Source organism: Malus sylvestris, chromosome 2 (assembly GCF_916048215.2).
Source record: "Malus sylvestris chromosome 2, drMalSylv7.2, whole genome shotgun sequence".
In the NCBI taxonomy this organism is placed as follows: domain Eukaryota; kingdom Viridiplantae; phylum Streptophyta; class Magnoliopsida; order Rosales; family Rosaceae; genus Malus; species Malus sylvestris.
The window spans coordinates 3,063,316-3,082,725 of NC_062261.1; the positions used below are offsets into that span (position 1 = coordinate 3,063,316).

Sequence of the window (19,410 nt, forward strand, 5' to 3'; positions counted from 1 at the left end):
GTCAAAAACATATCTGGACAATTATGGTATCAACGTTAACGTAGTTTACCGCACTAGGGGAAAGTGCAGATATATATATATATATATATATATATATATATATATATATATATATGTGTGTGTGTGTGTGAGTGTGTGTGTGTAAAAGTGTGATATATGATTATGATATGCATGAGAGGGTGCAATATATAACGTGATAGTGTCAGCAAAAACAACGGAATGGGACACACCCTGAGATGTCTGTCCCAAACACAACATGTTCTCACAGGAATGCTCTGGTCCCAACGGACCCCAAACCCCTCTCTCTCCTCTCTCTGAGACCGATCATCTGCTGTGAGAGAGAGAGTCTGATCACTGATTAGCAGCAGTGAGTCTGAAAGTCTCTCACCCCACCACCACCGCAACTGCCGCCCCTCCTCTCCTCGCCTTCTGAATGGCCAATGCCAGCGAAGGAGATATTGAAGTTTACTTTTGATTCCCACAGTGACTCAGTCCCACACGCGTCGGCATCTCATTCCCTCCCACTCAAAATTTGGGTCCTCCTCCTCCTCCTTCTACAGAGTCCCACGTCCTCGAGCATTACACACGGTTTTCACTTAAATTCATGCTTTTTAGGGCTCTGTGATTGCTTTCTGGTCCCAAATTGCATGTTACCTACTGGACCACCTCCTTATTAGGCTCTTACTTCTAATTCGGGAGATCCGGTTGTTCCACTCCATTTTTTTATTATCTATGTTCCCCTATGCTCCATTTAGAATATATTAAGGGTTCAATCAACCTCAGACTTTAGAGGGTGTATATTGTCGTAGTCAACTGACCTAATTATTATAAAATTTATATAAAAGTAATAAATAAGTCTAAGCATGCATGCAACCCCAACTCTTACTTCTACTGTATAAAGATGAAGTCTCGAACTTAAATTTGAGAAGTGCAGAACACGTTATTTTGATCAACTAATTTAACTTTTGACTTTTTAACTGTTGTGCAAAAGAACTCCTCCTAACTATAATCAAACCGTAATAGTAAATCTTAGTTAAACCCTTATTTAGGCTTGTGAAATGGACCCCATATTGTCCATAATCTAAGGATCCACCTAAAACCCTAACTATAATAGGAAAAATGAACTTTTTACGTATTTCATGCAAATTATTGAATCATCGATCGAAATAAAAACCATCGACCTCTCTCTCTCTACCAATAATTGCCAATTTTCTTTTACCTTTCATCTTTTGTGGGAGAGAGAACATACAAAATATAATCTATATACATAAATATATATACGCACGCACATACATGCATGGTATTTGTAAATTTTGATTATATATTATACTGTACAGTGTTGCCTTGATGGCCACGAAGTTCACAGGTCCTGAGAATTATGAAGAGACGCATGTCTTGAATTTGACTCGTTGAGCTTTTCAATGGCCATTGCGTATTTGCATGAGCTTTGTCTTTGGTTCCCATTTAAATTTTTCTTGCCGGAGCGTGCGCAGATCAGATATGTTGCACTCCACTCTAAAAGGGTTTTGGACTAAAGCACACGTACATCCTCCACTTACAATATAAGACTTCATAAACTTTTTCCCTTATACCAAAAGCAATCGAATTCTTAACTTATTTTAATCTTAACTTAATATCGCCTTCTCTCTCGTTGCTACACGAGCAAACCCCAAGAGCTTAGCCTTGTTCGATTTTCGTTTAAGTAAGTTTAAATCTTGATCGGTTGGTCCATCAATAAACTAAAGTATCCCCTCCATATAATTGAATTCAGATCCTCTCTAGATCTCGTAGTTCGATGCCACAGGTTGAGTAATTAAGACCGTTTAAGAGAACGAGAAAGAGATCTAGACCATTAGTTTGTACGAGATGAGCCAATAAAATGAACTAACAACGGTCATAAAATTTAAAATAAGTTGTCCGAATTATTCGACCGTCTGCTAATAGCGAGATCCTAAAAGGATGTGCATTCCCTATAATTTAATCTTACTTTTCTATATTTAGGCCATGCTGATATATGTTTAGATTAATAGCCCAAAAAAAGATTAATAGCCCAAGTTGTGGATCAAAATTGTATCTTTCCTTGTCCTGATTTTAATCTATTATATGTTCATGACATGGATTTATAATATGATTCACATTAACAACGACACCTATTAGTAAAATACAAAAAATAAGATAAAACTGATTACAATGACACCTTCTAGTGTCTTCATACGACACGTGTCCCATTTATGCCGAATATTCGGCAGTATAATGTACAAGGAAAATATACACAAACATATACTGTCAATATTAGGCTACCTATAACCAAACAAGTTGCATTGAGTTTTTTTTAATTTTTTTTATGTAAATTCAATAACTCTCCTGAGAATTTTCATAGAGAGCAATTTGCATTGAACGAGTTTATCGTCACATAACATTTCAATTCAATATTGCAACGTTATGTGGAGAGAAATATACACATGATCTTGCATTATTGGACCGATATACTATAACAATGATGAATCTGTTCCCTATAAGTCATCATCATGTTGTTCCTAGGTACATCCAAATTTTTAAACCAAAGTAACGATACTTTTAGGTTTTGAAACATCATTTAAAAGCGACTGAATTTATATAACTAGCTAAATAAAAATCATATATAAGAAAATGTGTAGTATTAGAAATTTGGTAAGAAGAATGAATCAAATATTTAATGTGATAAACTAAAAGTATGATATGATATAATCAACTTTGTAATTGTAGGCCTTTTGGTTAGATTATGAGATTTTTCTCGAACTGTTGAAAAAATATTCAGATGATAAATTAATTTATTCATACTATAATGAGAAGAGAGAGTTATTTCTTTCTTCTCTCACATTCATCTTCAGGTTGAGAGATTTTTCAGTGTACTCGAAACACGGGTATATATGTCATATGTATCATTATATAAGTGGAGAAACACTTTAAAAAAAAAAATCCCTTCACCTGTATACTGGCTCAGTGTTTTGGATACATTGAAAATTTTCTCTTTCATGTGGTCCCATTGATGGGTTCTACACGTGGGAGCCAATCATATATGTAATTATGTGCATAAGAGAGAATTGGTGATCCTTAATTATTGTGTAATCTTATGTTGGGGAGGGGGAAGAGCCTAATGAGAGGCTAGGGTTTTAATAATTAACCAACTGTTGTTACACACCCGTTAACTCTATGGAGATTAAGAAATAATTCAATTTTTAAGCTCACTATTCAAATAATTAATTATGGGTTAAAAGCGATTGCTAAGGGTTGAAGATCAAATAGTGGATTTAACTAATCAACAGCAAAAAGGATCAAATGCTAATGTGGATTAATTATAAGCAAGTAGATAATGAAATGACCTATTTACACAGTAAATCATGATTCATCTCATACAATTAATTAATGTAGAGAAAGTTGTACGGTAAACAGATAACAAAAAATTTAGAGTCACGGTCCCACTACTACATGGTGATAGTCATATATGTGTAATATAGTATAGATCGATGACAAGTCATGAACTAGGTATAAGTGTAACATTGTTATAAACTTATAACATTGTCAAGGCCTTGTTAACGCAGTGTCATTTTTTACCCTCAAAATAGTACATGTCGGGAAAAAGACCGAGAGAGGCGCAAGGAAGATAAGGGCCCAAAGAAGGAAAGGAAAATCCGAGGCCAATAGAATCGTAAAAGGGATTTGTCGAGCGCTATATTCGAGCGCTCACTAGTTTGGTTTGACTAAACCAACATAAAGCACTTTGTAGACATCGAAATTTCGGTAAATAAATGTTGACCGATAAATCAAAGTGTCAACGCTCATGTATTACATAAATTTTACACGTAGCGTGTGGCTCAACGAAAATTGAAATGAGTTTGAAAAGTCATCAAATAGGACACGTGTCAACACCTGGCAGAAACGACTTATTTCATCTGGGATATTATATTCAAAATTAGGCCTTGGAAAATTCTATAAATACAAGCCCATTTCATTAATTGGAGAGGAACCAATTCATATTACACCTTGAAGCTCTGAAGCTCTGAAACTCCGAGGCTCTCAAGCATCTAGGTTCCCGAAGAATCAAGAAAGTGTTCTTCGTTCTTCGTTCTTCGTTCATCGTTCTTCCAAGATCAAGCCCCAACGGCCCTTTGGATCAACAATCATCCACCAATTAAAGATCAAGCCCCGACGGCCCTTGAAGAAAGTTTTCTTCGTTCTTCGTTCATCTGTTCATCCAAGATCAAGCCCCAACGGCCTTTTGGATCAACAAACGTCGACAAATCCACACATCCAACCGTTATTCAAGATTAAGCCCAAAAGCCCTTGAAGATCCGTTCATCACTGTTCTTCAAGATCAAGCCCAAAAGCCCTTGAAGACCCGTTCATCATCGTTATTCAAGATCAAGCATCGACGGCCCTTGGATCAACGAAACATCCACAAATCAACACCTTACGGAGATCGAATCATAGGATCAAAATAGAGAGAGATTGTAACCCAAAATCATCAAATACAAATTTTTGTTTGTGCACGTTGTTCTTGTCTCTTTCGTTTCAGGAAATTTCCGTGTTCACACACTTTTCAACCAACAATAACATATGAGTAAACTGACAACTTTATGGCACAATGCTCTAGGAACATGCCTACTCATACACCAACTCAGGCCACGTGTCGAACACCAATCAAAAGCATAAGTCTAGGACGGGACATAAAGGCAGTTGGGTCGCTGCTCGAAAGGAATATCATTAACTTGTCAAGGCCAAGCATGTTGCTCGGTATTTCTTGGCCTAGAAAAACATGTAATCCCGATTGAGAAAATGTCACATCATTTCCAAATGTTGCCTGATGGACAAGAAAGCCGTCAACACGCTAGTCTATGTAATTAGCTCATTTAATGCTAGAATAGTAAAATAGGTGAATCTATGACTGTTTAAGCTCACTGATAGCCTATAAAGGGGTGAGCACCTCTTGTAAACGGATCGAACGATTGAGAAATGAGAGATTCTAGACTATAGTTGAGCGCCTCGTGTAATCTTTAAATCAATATATTCCGAGCATCATAGTTGATGTAACCTAGTTTTGAAAGAGTGAATCACTTAAATGTCCATTATTTCGAAGTTTTAATCCCAAGCCCATCAGGGTTAATGATTCTAATTTGTTAGCATGCAAGTTTTGAGCGTTAACATGCCCTATTACTATTTACGTAAATCCAAGTACTAAATAATTTCTACGTTTCTTTGCTTCGATCATTTACTTAGATGCATATTATTTATTTAAATGTTTAATCACCTGCAACAGAGATTAGTACCAAATTAAGATCAACGAATCTTGGTTCATCGGGCTTAATTATATTCTCTTCTCTCTCTGCTCAGCACATGTAAGAGGGAGAATCATATCAGATTTAAGAACGTCGTTAAAGATCTTATCAAACCAAAAGAAAGATAATTAAAGAAATTAGAGATCGTAATAATTTTTTTAATAGACAGGGTTCATGTGATTATTATATATATAAGTTTCCCGATGAAGGGTTCAGTGTATATCTATTATCTAATATAATTCATCTGTTGCAGAGTAATTTCAATCGAAGTGCAGATTTTCATATCAGCAAACGTTGAAGCCAAGTTGACCCAATCTCTTTATTTTCTGCCAGCAGATTTGGACACACTGTTGGATCATTATATGGATGAGAAAGTTTTCAATGTGACATACTACGTACACTGACGAGAAATTTTTCAATGTGATTGTCATACTATTACATACGTCATTTCATGAAGTTAACTTTTGATTCTATAGGAAATAATGAAATTCTCATTTGATGAACAAGAGAATAACACAAATAAAAACAACAAAGAAACAAAATTTCATGACAAAGAACAAAATAAACTACATTGATCCACTATTGCTTGTGGCACCCGTAAACTACATTGATCCACTATTGCTTGTAGCACCCGTATCTTTTTATTATTATTGTACCTTAAATCTCTAAAGTATCACCTAATTTGCTTGCAAATACTACGGAGAAGTGCTTTAGAGCATATCTAAAGGAGATGTCAAAACTGCCATGTATGTATACAATATTAAAAATGGCAGCAAACTCTTTCCAAATATTTGATTGGTTGTCTTATTTATTAAATGATTTTTAATAGATTAATATAATATATAATAAATGTTGTTATGTTTTTCAAATATTTGATTGGTTGTCTTAATCATTTGACTTCACAAAAAGATTAAAAAAAATTATTAAATGACATTATTATTTAACATATCAGGTAGGACAAAATATTTTACAAAATGTCAAATTGTCACATAAGCCATCAACTATCATTTTGATGTTTAAAATTTAGCATCTTCAAAAGGAGATGCTCTTACACATCTTTTGTATCCTCCTTACACATTATCATCTCATTTATAAAATTTCAAATTGAAAAAATCAAATGATAAATATAAGAAGTGATATGCATAAAGAAAAATTAATGTGTGAAAATCATACTTCATATTATAGTACGTGAATTTATAACACCATCTTCTATGCAATTATATGACCCTCAAACACATGAACATTTTCTCACTTATATATTCCATTCCCTTGAAGCAACATTCAACATTCAAATTCACAAAAACAGGAACCAATGATTTAGTGGACGACCAAAAATAGGCCCTTGGCCCCTCTAACCATTAGCAAAGAGATTAGTAGATTACAGCTTACAATTAATCCAAAAAATTATACATAAAATAGGAGATTCAATTTTCTACATACAAAATAAATGCGGTCTTTTCGTGGCTCCAAAATTAAGTTTATGAAAATAAAACTAATAAAAGTTAGGTTTACATTTTTTCAAAAAAAAAAAATTATAAACACGTATTGATCGATAATAAAAAAATAAAAAAATCATGCGTATTTTAAATTTGGAAAAAAATAAATAAAAGAGAAGAGAGGCGTGTATTATTCACTATACAGTTGGTGCTAGTGTGGACCACTGTAGCTTGTCAGTTGTCACTCTCCCTCTCTCTCTCCTACTCAGTATTTCATCCATCTCTTTCCACTCTCTCACTTCCTCACTCTCACTCTCTCCCCCTCTACACAATTTTCTCTCTCTAACTTCCTCATGGGAAGAAGAAGATTCATCAGCAAACTCCCACCACGTATCTGAATCCATATTTATCCTCACCCGCCCAAAAAAAAACCCATTTCGAATTCCTATCTATGGGGCCGTACGGTTCCACCACCTGCTCAGGCGTCAGCAGCAGCGCCAGCTCCTCTTCTTCTTCCTCCGTCACCAAATCCCCAGCCGAAATCGATGGCTATTTGGCGGATGCGGGATACAAGGTCCGCTCCTCCGACCTGCGACACGTCGCTCAGCGACTCGAGCGCCTCGAAACCGTCATGGTCAACTCTCCCAGCGACCTCTCCCAGCTCGCCTCCGACGCCGTCCTCTACAACCCCTCCGACATCGCCACCTGGGTCGACTCCCTCCTCTCCGAGTTCAACCACCAGCCCCTCATGTCCCTCCCATCCGATCTCGACTTCCCCGACGGCGCCGTCATCAATAACCCCGCCGCCCTCTCCGGGGAAACATGGACCGACAATTCCTCCTTCATCTCCGCCGTGCCGCAGCAGAACCACCAGTTCACCGTCGTCACCGCCATGGAGGAAGATTCGGGGATTAGGCTGGTTCACTTGCTCGTCACGTGCGCCGAATCCGTCCAGCGTGGCGAACTCGCATTGTCCGGCTCCCTGATCGAGAACATGCAGGCTCTGATGACACGTGTGAACACCAGCTGCGGCATCGGGAAGGTCGCTGGATACTTCATCGACGCCCTCAGCCGCCGAATCTTCTCGCCGCAGAGCGTCGGCTCGGCTGCCGGCTCGACACACGAGAACGAGCTGCTCTACCACTACTTCTACGAGGCCTGCCCCTATCTCAAATTCGCGCATTTCACGGCCAATCAGGCCATCCTGGAAGCATTCCACGGTCACGATTGTGTCCATGTCATCGACTTCAACTTAATGCACGGCTTACAATGGCCCGCGCTTATTCAGGCCCTTGCTCTCCGCCCCGGCGGGCCCCCCTTGCTTCGGTTGACCGGCATTGGACCGCCGTCCCCAGACGGTCGCGACTCGCTGAGAGAAATCGGGCTCCGACTTGCCGAGTTGGCCCGGTCCGTGAATGTCCGCTTCGCCTTCCGCGGCGTGGCAGCTTCGCGGCTCGAGGACGTGAAGCCGTGGATGCTCCAGGTGAGCCCGAAAGAGGCGGTGGCAGTGAATTCGATCATGCAGCTGCACCGGCTTCTCGGATCTGACCCGAACCGGAATTCCCCAATCGAGATGATGCTGTCCTGGATCCGGAACCTCAACCCGAAGATAGTGACGGTTGTGGAGCAGGAAGCGGACCATAACAAACCTGGTTTCCTGGACCGGTTCACGGAAGCGCTGTACTACTACTCCACCATGTTCGACTCGCTGGAGGCTTGCCCGATGCAGCCGGAGAAGACGTTGGCGGAGATGTACATACAGAGGGAGATATGCAACGTTGTGTGCTGCGAGGGAGCGGCTCGAGTTGAGAGGCACGAACCGCTAAGCAAGTGGAGAACCCGGCTCGGGCAAGCCGGGTTCAGCCCGCTGCATTTGGGGTCGAATGCGTTTAAGCAGGCGAGTATGCTTCTTACTCTCTTCTCGGCTGAAGGGTACCGCGTGGAGGAGAATCAAGGCTGCCTCACTCTCGGGTGGCACAGCCGTCCTCTTATTGCGGCTTCGGCCTGGCAAGTAATGCAGGTGGCCGAAGCCACAATCAACCACCAAACGGTTGGGATTCTTAATCAGAATAATAATGCCAATCATGTCTAAATTTCCACCTTAATTAGCTTCTTTTAGTGTTCTTAATTTTACCATGAGTTTCTTGCTCTTTGTGTTACTTCTACCTTAATGATCAAGAAAATGCTTATAATATGATTAATCCTACTGCAAATAATATGGATGCAAATGGTCCAAATTTTCAAACTTGGAATGCATATTCCTTTATATTAGGATAATATCCCACATACAAGAATAGCATAGTTCGGGACGGCTTAAAACTCTTGTGCATTATTCTCTTATAAGCCGGTTTTTAGGGTTACATCCTAACGATTAGCTCTTTTAACGCTCTTACAAGCCGGTTTTTAGGATTAAATTATAGAAAAACTAATGAAAATGACTTGAAAATTTTAAATTTTAACGATAAGACAAAATAAATAGTATTTAAAGCTTTTCGTTAAAATTCTCATAAATTATACCAATGAGCCCTTAACAATTCACATCGGAATCTAGATAACAACTAGGCTGTGTGGCCCGAGCACAGTGATAAGTGAGCAAGGGTCGCTGTATCTCCATCGGCACCCGGATGCAGTGTTAAATGAGCAAGGGGGCCATAGAAACTTCTTTTCGAACGACTCCACTCAAAGTTGTTTGGGAGCATATGCTCCTATCAACTTTACCCGGGACACACAAAAGAAGTACTTTGATCCTATTAGACGGGGGAGGGTGAAGAAGCTAGGACAGAAGGGTAGAGTTCAAGAGAGCAAAATGCGTTTAGGAACGTGGAATATAGGAACCTTAACGGGAAAATCTATGGAAGTAGTGGAAGTTATGGTGAGGAGAAGGATAAATATTATGTGCCTACAAGAAACTAAGTGGGTTGGTAGTAAGGCAAAGGATCTAGAAAACTCAGGGTTTAAACTTTGGTATTCGGGCACAAATAGAACGAGAAACGGTGTTGGCATCATCGTGGACAAGACCTTGGTACAAGATGTTGTAGATGTCAAGAGGGTAGGAGATAGAATCATGGCAATCAAGATTGTAATAGGACAAGAACTTATCAATGTGATTAGTGCGTACGCACCTCAAGTAGGGTTGGATACGAGTTCGAAGGAGAAATTTTGGGAAGATCTTGGAGACTTGGTGCAAGGAATTGCTCAGACGGAGAAGTTATTTATAGGAGGAGATTTAAATGGACACGTGGGCAGGGAGACAGGCAACTATGGAGGTTTTCATGGTGGCCATGGTTTTGGGGAGAGAAACGAGGATGGGGAAGCTATCTTGGATTTTGCACTGGCATATGATCTCTTCTTAGCCAACACCTTCTTTAAGAAGAGAGAAGAACATGTGATCACCTACAAGAGTGGGTCGTCAAAAACACAAATAGATTTTCTTCTAATGAGGAAAGGGGATCGTATAACTTGTAAGGATTGCAAAGTTATACCAGGAGAGAGCGTGGCTAATCAACATCGCTTGTTGGTGATGGATGTACATATCAAAAGAGTAAGACAAAAGAACAAGACTTGGAAGTGCCCAAGAACTAGATGGTGGAATCTAAAAGAAGAAAAACAAGCCATTTTCAAAGAGAAGGTAATCACCCAATGTGTGTGGGATAGAGAGGGGGAAGCTAGCCAAATGTGGGATTCCATGGCTAGTTGTATCCGAAAAGTAGCAAAAGGGGTATTAGGAGAGTCCAAGGGCTTTGCCCCACACCAAAAGGAATCTTGGTGGTGGAATGAGGAGGTACAAACAAAGGTGAAGGCTAAGAAGGAATGTTGTAAAGCCTTATACAAGGAGAGGACCGATGAAAATGGTGAAAGGTATAGAAAAGCGAAGCAAGAGGCGAAGAAAGCTGTCAGAGAAGCTAAGTTAGCGGCTTACGACGATATGTATAAACGACTAGATACCAAAGAAGGAGAGTTGGATATCTATAAACTAGCTAGAGCAAGGGAAAAGAAGACAAGGGACCTAAACCAAGTGAGGTGCATCAAGGATGAGGATGGAAAGGTTCTTGTTACAGAGAACGCGGTTAAAGACAGATGGAGAGGTTATTTTCATAATCTTTTCAATGAAGGACATGAAAGGAGTGCTTCTTTAGGGGAGTTGAGTAACTCAGAAGAGTGTAGAAACTACTCCTTTTATCGTCGAATCCGGAAGGAAGAAGTGGTTGTAGCTTTGAAGAAGATGAAGCATAGAAAAGCAATAGGCCCAGACGATATACCAATCGAAGTGTGGAAAGTTTTGGGAGAGACAGGTATAACATGGCTCACTGACCTTTTCAATAGGATTTTGAAAACGAAGAAGATGCCAAATGAGTGGCGAACGAGCACTTTGGTGCCTATCTACAAGAATAAGGGCGACGTACAAAATTGCATGAACTATAGGGGTATTAAGCTAATGAGTCATACAATGAAGCTCTGGGAGAGAGTCATTGAGCATAGATTGAGGCAAGAGACACGGGTTTCGGACAACCAATTCGGGTTCATGCCAGGGCGCTCAACCATGGAGGCAATCTATCTCTTACGAAGATTGATGGAAAGATATAGAGATGGGAAAAAGGATTTACACATGGTCTTTATAGATTTGGAAAAAGCGTATGATAGGGTCCCAAGAGACATTCTTTGGAGGATTTTAGAGAAGAAAGGAGTACGAGTAGCATATATCCAAGCTATAAAGGATATGTATGAAGGAGCAAAGACTGCCGTAAGAACTCATGAAGGACAAACCGAAAGCTTTCCCATAACTGTAGGATTACATCAAGGCTCATCCTTAAGTCCTTACCTTTTTGCGTTGGTAATGGATGAGTTAACAGGACATATTCAAGATGATATTCCTTGGTGTATGCTTTTCGCAGACGATATAGTGTTGATAGATGAAACTCAGGAAGGGGTAAATGCAAAGCTTAACCTTTGGAGAGAAGTGTTGGAATCTAAAGGTCTTCGCCTAAGCCGATCAAAGACAGAATATATGGAGTGCAAGTTCAGTGCAAATGGAGGCCAAAACGAGTTAGGGGTGAGGATCGGAGATCAAGAAATACCAAAGAGCGACCGTTTTCGTTACCTAGGATCTATCTTGCAAAAGAACGGAGAATTAGATGGAGATCTCAACCATAGAATACAAGCTGGATGGATGAAGTGGAAGAGTGCATCCGGCGTGTTGTGTGACCGCCGTATGCCACTGAAGCTCAAGGGAAAATTTTATAGGACGGCAATAAGGCCGGCGATGCTGTATGGCACAGAATGTTGGGCGGTGAAACATCAACACGTACACAAAATGGGTGTAGCGGAGATGAGGATGCTTCGTTGGATGTGTGGGCACACGAGAAAGGATAAGATTAGGAATGAGGATATCCGGGGTAAAGTAGGAGTAGCCGAAATTGAAGGAAAGATGAGAGAAAATCGGTTACGGTGGTTTGGACATGTGCAAAGAAGGCCTACTGACGCTCCGATTAGAAGATGCGACTATGGGACAGAGGTTCAGGGCCGAAGGGGTAGAGGAAGACCTAGGAAAACTTTGGAAGAGACTCTAAGAAAAGACTTAGAGTACTTGGATCTAACGAAGGACATGACACAGGATCGAGCACAATGGCGTTCTAAGATTCATATAGCCGATCCCACTCAGTGACTTGGATTTTCCAAGTCTCCAACCAAGAAGTTTTCCTCACTCGGGAAATTAAGGGAACACTACCCCAACCTACATGCTCCACTCAGAAAGCTTCAACATACAAGCTTCAACAAAAGAAAATTCAAAGAACTTAGCGAAGAAGGCTTTGGTGTATTTAACACAATACGTTGAAATGAAGGAAAGCTTATTTATTGATATCCCCGATAAGCTACAAATATGTACATATACATGAGTCAAAATAAACACACAAGAGGGAGCCTTCACAAAGGTTGCTTAGGAGAAGTCTCAGCAGTCGGTAGAGCCCCAGAAAGAGAAGGCACCGGAGGGGGATCATTTGGAGCCTCAGTACTGGACAGAACCCTAGAAGGAGGAGGCATCAGAGGTTGATCATTTGGAGCTTCATTACGCGGTACAGCCCCAGAAGACGAAGGCAATAAATGCCTTTGGAACAAACCCACAAATCTCTGATGATCAAGTAAAACCTGACCATCAGTTTCCTTCATCTGGTCAAGCTTCCTCTTCATGTTTGTAGCATAGTCATGTGCGAGCCGGTGCAACTGTTTATTCTCATGCTTGAGCCCTCTAATCTCCTGTTTGAGACTCATCACTTCAGCCGCCAATGATTCAACTTGGCGGGTTCGAGCAAATAGGCGTTGGGCCATATTAGACACAGAACCTGCACACTGAACACTGAGAGCCAGCGAATCCTTAACAGCTAACTCATCAGACCGTTTGGAAAGTAGTCTGTTATCTTTGGGAGTGAGAAGGTTCCTGGCCACCACCGCAGCGGTCATATCATTCTTCATCACGGAATCCCCAACGGTAAGAGGACCAGTTGGGGAGACGAAGGATGGGCGCCATATGTTGTCTGGAGAAGGCGGGGCTGCCTCTTCAACAAGGTTCAAGTCAAAACGACGGTCGGAGGGGCCAGACATTTTCAAAGGTGTTGAAGAGAGAAGAGGTCGGACAAATCAAGATCTTAGAAGTGCAAGAATGAAGCTTCTACTGGTGGAGATTCAAGTGTGCTTTGGAACTTAATGCCAGCCTCTATAAAAATCTGCACTCGACGGAGCTTCAGAAATCAAAGAGGCGCCTGCTCAGAAATCGAAGAGGCGTTTGCTTTCTCAAAAGTTGGGCTGCTTAGAGATCACGAGGGTTGATCTCAGAAATCGAAGAGCCGTTTGCTTTCTCAAAAGTTGGGCTGCTCAAAGACCACGAAGGCCGATCTCAGAAATCGAAGAGGCGCTCGCTTTCTCAAAAGCTGGGCTGCTCAGAGACCACGAGGGCCGATCTCAGAAATCGAAGAGGCACCTACTTTTCCAGCCTTGTCAGCACCTGTCACACGCACACTCAGCTTTGCGGAAATTATGGGCATTCTGTCAAAGACTTCTGGGGAAGTAGAAAACACATGAATCTTACTGTTCAATCACCCACTTCCCACACGCAACAATAGCTCATGGGTACCACAGATAACTTTGCCAAAGTTCTCTGCCAAAGTTGAGTACGTGAAGCTTGCAGCTCCCACTACATCGCTCTGACCAAGAAGGGTAAAAGAATAGCAAAGAAACAGCACTAACAAAGTTTAGACCCATAAATTTTGAAGGTCTAGCTACCATATTATTACCCACAAGGGTAAAGGAACAGTACCACTGCTGGATAATTGGAAAGTCCATGTATGTCAACCTCTGTGCTTCGTGGCAAGGTAGACTAGCAAACATGCCCAACCTTTACTCACATTCGAGAAAACACTCCCAATAAGATTGCTTGCTCCAAAATCGAAGAGGCACCGTCCTCCGAATCTAAAGAGCCAGACTCCCAACATGACTACTTTCTTAAAAATCGAAGAGAGGGTAAAGGAACAGTACCATTGCTGGATAATTGGAAAGTCCCTGTGTGTCAACCTCTGTGCTTCGTGGCAAGGTAGACTAGCAAACATGCCCAACCTTTACTCACATTCGAGAAAACACTCCCAACAAGATTGCTTGCTCCAAAATCGAAGAGGCACCGCCCTCCGAATCTCGAGAGCCACTCTCCCAACATGATTACTTTCTCAAAAATCGAAGAGACACTGCTCCCCGAATCTCGAGAGCCAGACCCCCAGCATGATTGCTTTCTCAAAAATCGGTGAGGCACCGTTCTCCGAATCAATCGAAGAGGCGCTCGCTTTCTCAAAAGCTGGGCTGCTCAGAGACCACGAGGGCCGATCTCAGAAATCGAAGAGGCACCTACTTTTCTAGCCTTGTCAGCACCTGTCACACGCACACTCAGCTTTGCAGAAATTATGGGCATTCTGTCGAAGACTTCTGGTGAAGTAGAAAGCACATGAATCTTACTGTTCAATCACCCACTTCCCACACGCAACAATAACTCATGGGTACCACAGATCACTTTGCCAAAGTTCTTTGCCAAAGTTGAGCACGTGAAGCTTGCAGCTCCCACTACATCGCTCTGACCAAGAAAGGTAAAAGAATAGCAAAGAAACAGCACTAACAAAGTTTAGACACATAAATTTTGAAGGTCTAGCTACCATATTATTACCCACAAGGGTAAAGGAACAGTACCACTGCTGGATAATTGGAAAGTCCCTGTGTGTCAACCTCTGTGCTTCGTGGCAAGGTAGACTAGCAAACATGCCCAACCTTTACTCACATTCGAGAAAACAGTCCCAACAAGATTGCTTGCTCCAAAATCGAAGAGGCACCTTCCTCCGAATCTCGAGAGCCAGACTCCCAACATGACTACTTTCTCAAAATCGAAGAGAGGGTAAAGGAACAGTACCATTGCTGGATAATTGGAAAGTCCCTGTGTGTCAACCTTTGTGCTTCGTGGCAAGGTAGACTAGCAAACATGTCCAACCTTTACTCACATTCGAGACAACACTCCCAACAAGATTGCTTGCTCCAAAATCGAAGAGGCACCGCCTTCCGAATCTCGAGAGCCAGACTCCCAACATGATTACTTCCTCAAAAATCGAAGAGACACTGCTCTCCGAATCTCGAGAGTCAGACCCCCAGCATGATTGCTTTCTCAAAAATCGAAGAGGCATCGTTCTCCGAATCTCGAGAGCCAGATACCACAGATCACTTTTTCAAAGTGCTCTGACAGAGTTAAAACATGTGAAACTGGCAGCTCCCACTACCGTGCTATGACCAAGCAGGGTAAAGGAATAGCATTACTACTTGTTGTTAGGGAGACTCCTATATATGTCGACCTCCATCCCCAACGGACAGGCAGACCTGCAAAAATGCTCAACCCTTCATCATATCTGAGAGGGCACTCCCAACAAAGCCTTTCGAAATATTCAGCTTTCTTTCCCCCCGATAATACCTCTGCAAACAAGCTATACTAGAGCAAGAATATCTCATATCATCAGGGTTAAAAGCAAGAGTATCCCATATCATGCTTTTTCCCTGTTTTTTCTTTTGGCCTTGTTTTTACCTGCAAGACAAGGAGAAAGAGAGCAATCAGTCAGCACTTGGAATCAAGCTTCCAGCCAGGAACTGACTGCCTGGAACCCCTTACCTGATTACTTACCTGGCATTGCTCTCGAGTACTCATCTTCATCATCTTATGTTTCCAGGGAAGATTCCGCATCTGCTTGAGGAACAGATAGGGCAAGTGCGAAGGATACAAGGAAGCATGTGGAGACAAGCGTAACAGCACACGTGCCGATACATCCATTACTCTGTCAAAAGCAAAAGTATCCCATATCAGCAGGGTGGAACGTACTCTAGATTTGATGGACTTGTTTTGACCCTCAAATTCTTCAGTCGGCCTTATACTCTGGAGGAAACCAGAAAACCCTCCAGCTCAGTTCAAGAATAAGCCTGTGGAAAGTTACTTCTTCAAAAGCAAAAGTATCTCATATCATCTCTTCTCATTTTTCTTCTCTTTATCCTTCATGCTGCTGCAAGATGGGGAGAAGGTGAACAATCAGTCGGAGCTCTGATTGCTTACCTTGTCTGTCACCTCTTTCAGCAGACCCCCTAGCTCGGCGACTTGGGGGACTCCTACTACATGGTTTGTATCGCGCTTGACCAAGCCTGAAACTACAAGTAAGCTTCAAGTGAAATTGATACATTACCTTGTGCATCTCCACCAGTTAAAGATACCATCCCTGGATGGAGGAAGAGTACTTCCAGAGAAGATGCCACATCTACCTATGAGACAGATAAGGCAAGTCAAGACGACACCACACTCCGATACTTAGAAGTTTCGTGATTACGAGATCATTCTCCCACAATATTTCCTAATGTCATTTGTACTAAATCATTCACTCGTACTCACTAAAGGAGAGCTTGAACCTATGTACTTGTGTAAACCCTTCACAATTAATGAGAACTCTTCTATTCCGTGGACGTAGTCAATCTGGGTGAACCACGTACATCTTGTGTTTGCTTTCCTATCTCTATCCATTTATATACTTATCCACACTAATGACCGGAGCAATCTAGCGAAGATCACAAAAAGCGACCGTTTTCGTTACCTAGGATCTATCTTGCAAGAGAACGGAGAATTAGATGGAGATCTCAACCATAGAATACGAGCTGGATGGAAAGAGTGCATCCGGCGTGTTGTGTGACCGTCGTAGGCCACTGAAGCTCAAGGGAAAATTTTATAGGACGGCAATAAGGCCAACGATGTTGTATGGCAGAGAATGTTGGGTGGTGAAGCATCAACACGTACACAAAATGGGTGTAGCGGAGATGAGGATGCTTCGTGGGATGTGTGGGCACACGAGAAAGGATAAGATTGGGAATGAGGATATCCGAGGTAAAGTAGGAGTAGCCGAAATTGTAGGAAAGATGAGAGAAAATCGGCTCTGGTGATTTGGACATGTGCAAAGAAGGCCGACTGACGCTCCGGTTCGAAGATGTGACTACGGGACAGAGGTTCAGGGCCGAAGGGGTAGAGGAAGACCTAGGAAAACTTTGGAAGAGACTCTAAGAAAAGACTTAGAGTACTTGGATCTAACGGAGGGCATGACACAAAACCGAGCGCAATGGCGTTCTAGGATTCATATAGCCGACCCCACTTAGTGGGAAAAGGCTTTGTTGTTGTTGTTGTTGTTGTTGGTCTCTCAACTTATCAAAATGTGCAGCTATTATCTTTTTCGTTTCCTTTCAAACTTCCATCAAAATGAGTTAAATGTCATGCACGTAAGGTTAAATCAAGAGGCAAATATGAAAAATCAAATAAGAAAAATTGTATTAACGGTCCCTCAACTTTAATCCAACTGGAGAAATGGTCATTCAACTTTAATTCAATTGGAGCAATGATCCAACTTTAATCTAATTGTAACAATGATCCTTCAAACATAACTCTTTTTTATAGAATTCTAACAGAGTTGACAAAAAAACCATAGGTACATGTTTTGATGAGCTGAATGATCAATAATAATGATTTTTTAATTAAATAATCATTGTTTCAATTGAATTAAAGTTAAAAGCTACCCCTACAATTTAGAAAAAACATGGCATGGTTGTTTGTATGGTCTATTAGCAGTCAACGCAGGAAAGGGGTCTTGGAAAGTGTCCCTTGGTGTTCTCCAAGATTGATGTAGAATTTTCGAGGGAAAAATAAAAAATGAAAAAAATATATACAAAAAGGAAATTGGAAAAGGAAAACAGAGTGGTGTCTGACCTTTACTAAATTTAGGACCATTTTTCAGAGGGTACAGATTTTCACGACACCCTCAGCCTATATTGTGCTAGCTAGGTTTAGGGTCTAGCCTCATGACTGCTACCTGCAACCAAGCACTAATAATTCTGCCTACGTACGCAATGTTTGGTGTGATGACTGATTACATGGAATTCAAATATGTATTTTTGCATCTATATCCACCTAATTTCATTATCAATTTGTTCAATAAACCCAGAGGCGGAACGATTAAGAGTGCATTTGTTGCATTAAATTATTACAGATTAGATTAGTTTCATATACTAAACTAAGTTAATTTAATAAAATGTTTAATGCAATGTCAGACTAATAGCTGAAATGCCTTCTAGTTCTAGTCCAATTCCTAGCCCTCCAATTAAATTAGGGGTGTGCTATCCACACACCATTTTTTACTTCTCCCACATCCCTTCTTAATTTCTATCATTTGATATTCTTTAATTCATCTGATCCGACGGTCGAAAGTTAAAAAGATGTGAGAGAAGTAAAAAAATGTGTGGATATCACATCCCTTAAATTACCATTTTTCCTTATATCTTTGACCTCTACACGTAAAACGCAATAGCATTGGTTGGTCTAAGATTCCAACTCTTTCTGTCATCATCAACATTGTGAATCTCAAGCATCTGTGTCCATCAATGGACTCGGGCTCATCTGTTTTTGTTTTCGTACTACCATAACATATTGTTGTTGGTTCTTATTATTCGAATACCATTAGATTCAAGTACGTTTCTTTTCAATCCAAACTCTTTTCCTTTACAGTAGATCTGTAAATGGGTCGGTTTTATTGGGTTTGGATCGGGTTCAACCCGACCAGTTAAGTTAACGGATCATCCGAATCCGACCCGTTAAGCTAACGTATCACCCGTTTCACCTGTTTCACCCGTTAACAACTATTATTATTATTATTATTATTATTTTGCATAGAGTTTATATTTTGTTGTTAAGACTTTACTGAAATTACTAAAACATCATCAACTAACGGGTGTTAACGCATTGACCAAAAATGACCCGTTGACGACCTGACCCGTTAAGCATTCATCCAAATATTAATATTAACGGGTCAGATCGGGTCCAAAATGCCAGGTCTACTTTGCAGGCCTTCTTTTTTCACTTCATCTCTCTTATTTCAGTGCTGACTTCCATTTCCCTCCTTTTGCTATTAACTTTTCTTTGTATTTTCTTTAGTCCTTTTGTTATATTTTCAAAATTTTCTTGCTTCACTCTTACTTCGAATTGAAGTGTTTGAGTTTGTACAATGTTATTAGTCCGCTGTATCGAATTTGATGGGTCTTTGAATGTTTGTGCAATTTACTCCAAT

At 40.9% G+C, this 19,410-nt stretch overlaps 1 protein-coding gene across 1 annotated transcript; it reads left to right on the forward strand.

Annotated features, from left to right (window-relative positions):
• Positions 1-7,039: 7,039 nt before the first annotated feature.
• Positions 7,040-8,996, forward strand: LOC126593611 (protein SLENDER RICE1-LIKE 1-like). Its single transcript, XM_050259713.1, has one exon. The coding sequence runs from the start codon at positions 7,203-7,205 to the stop codon at positions 8,841-8,843; it is 1,641 nt and encodes a 546-aa protein (XP_050115670.1). The 5' UTR covers positions 7,040-7,202; the 3' UTR covers positions 8,844-8,996.
• The last annotated feature ends 10,414 nt before the right edge of the window (positions 8,997-19,410 follow it).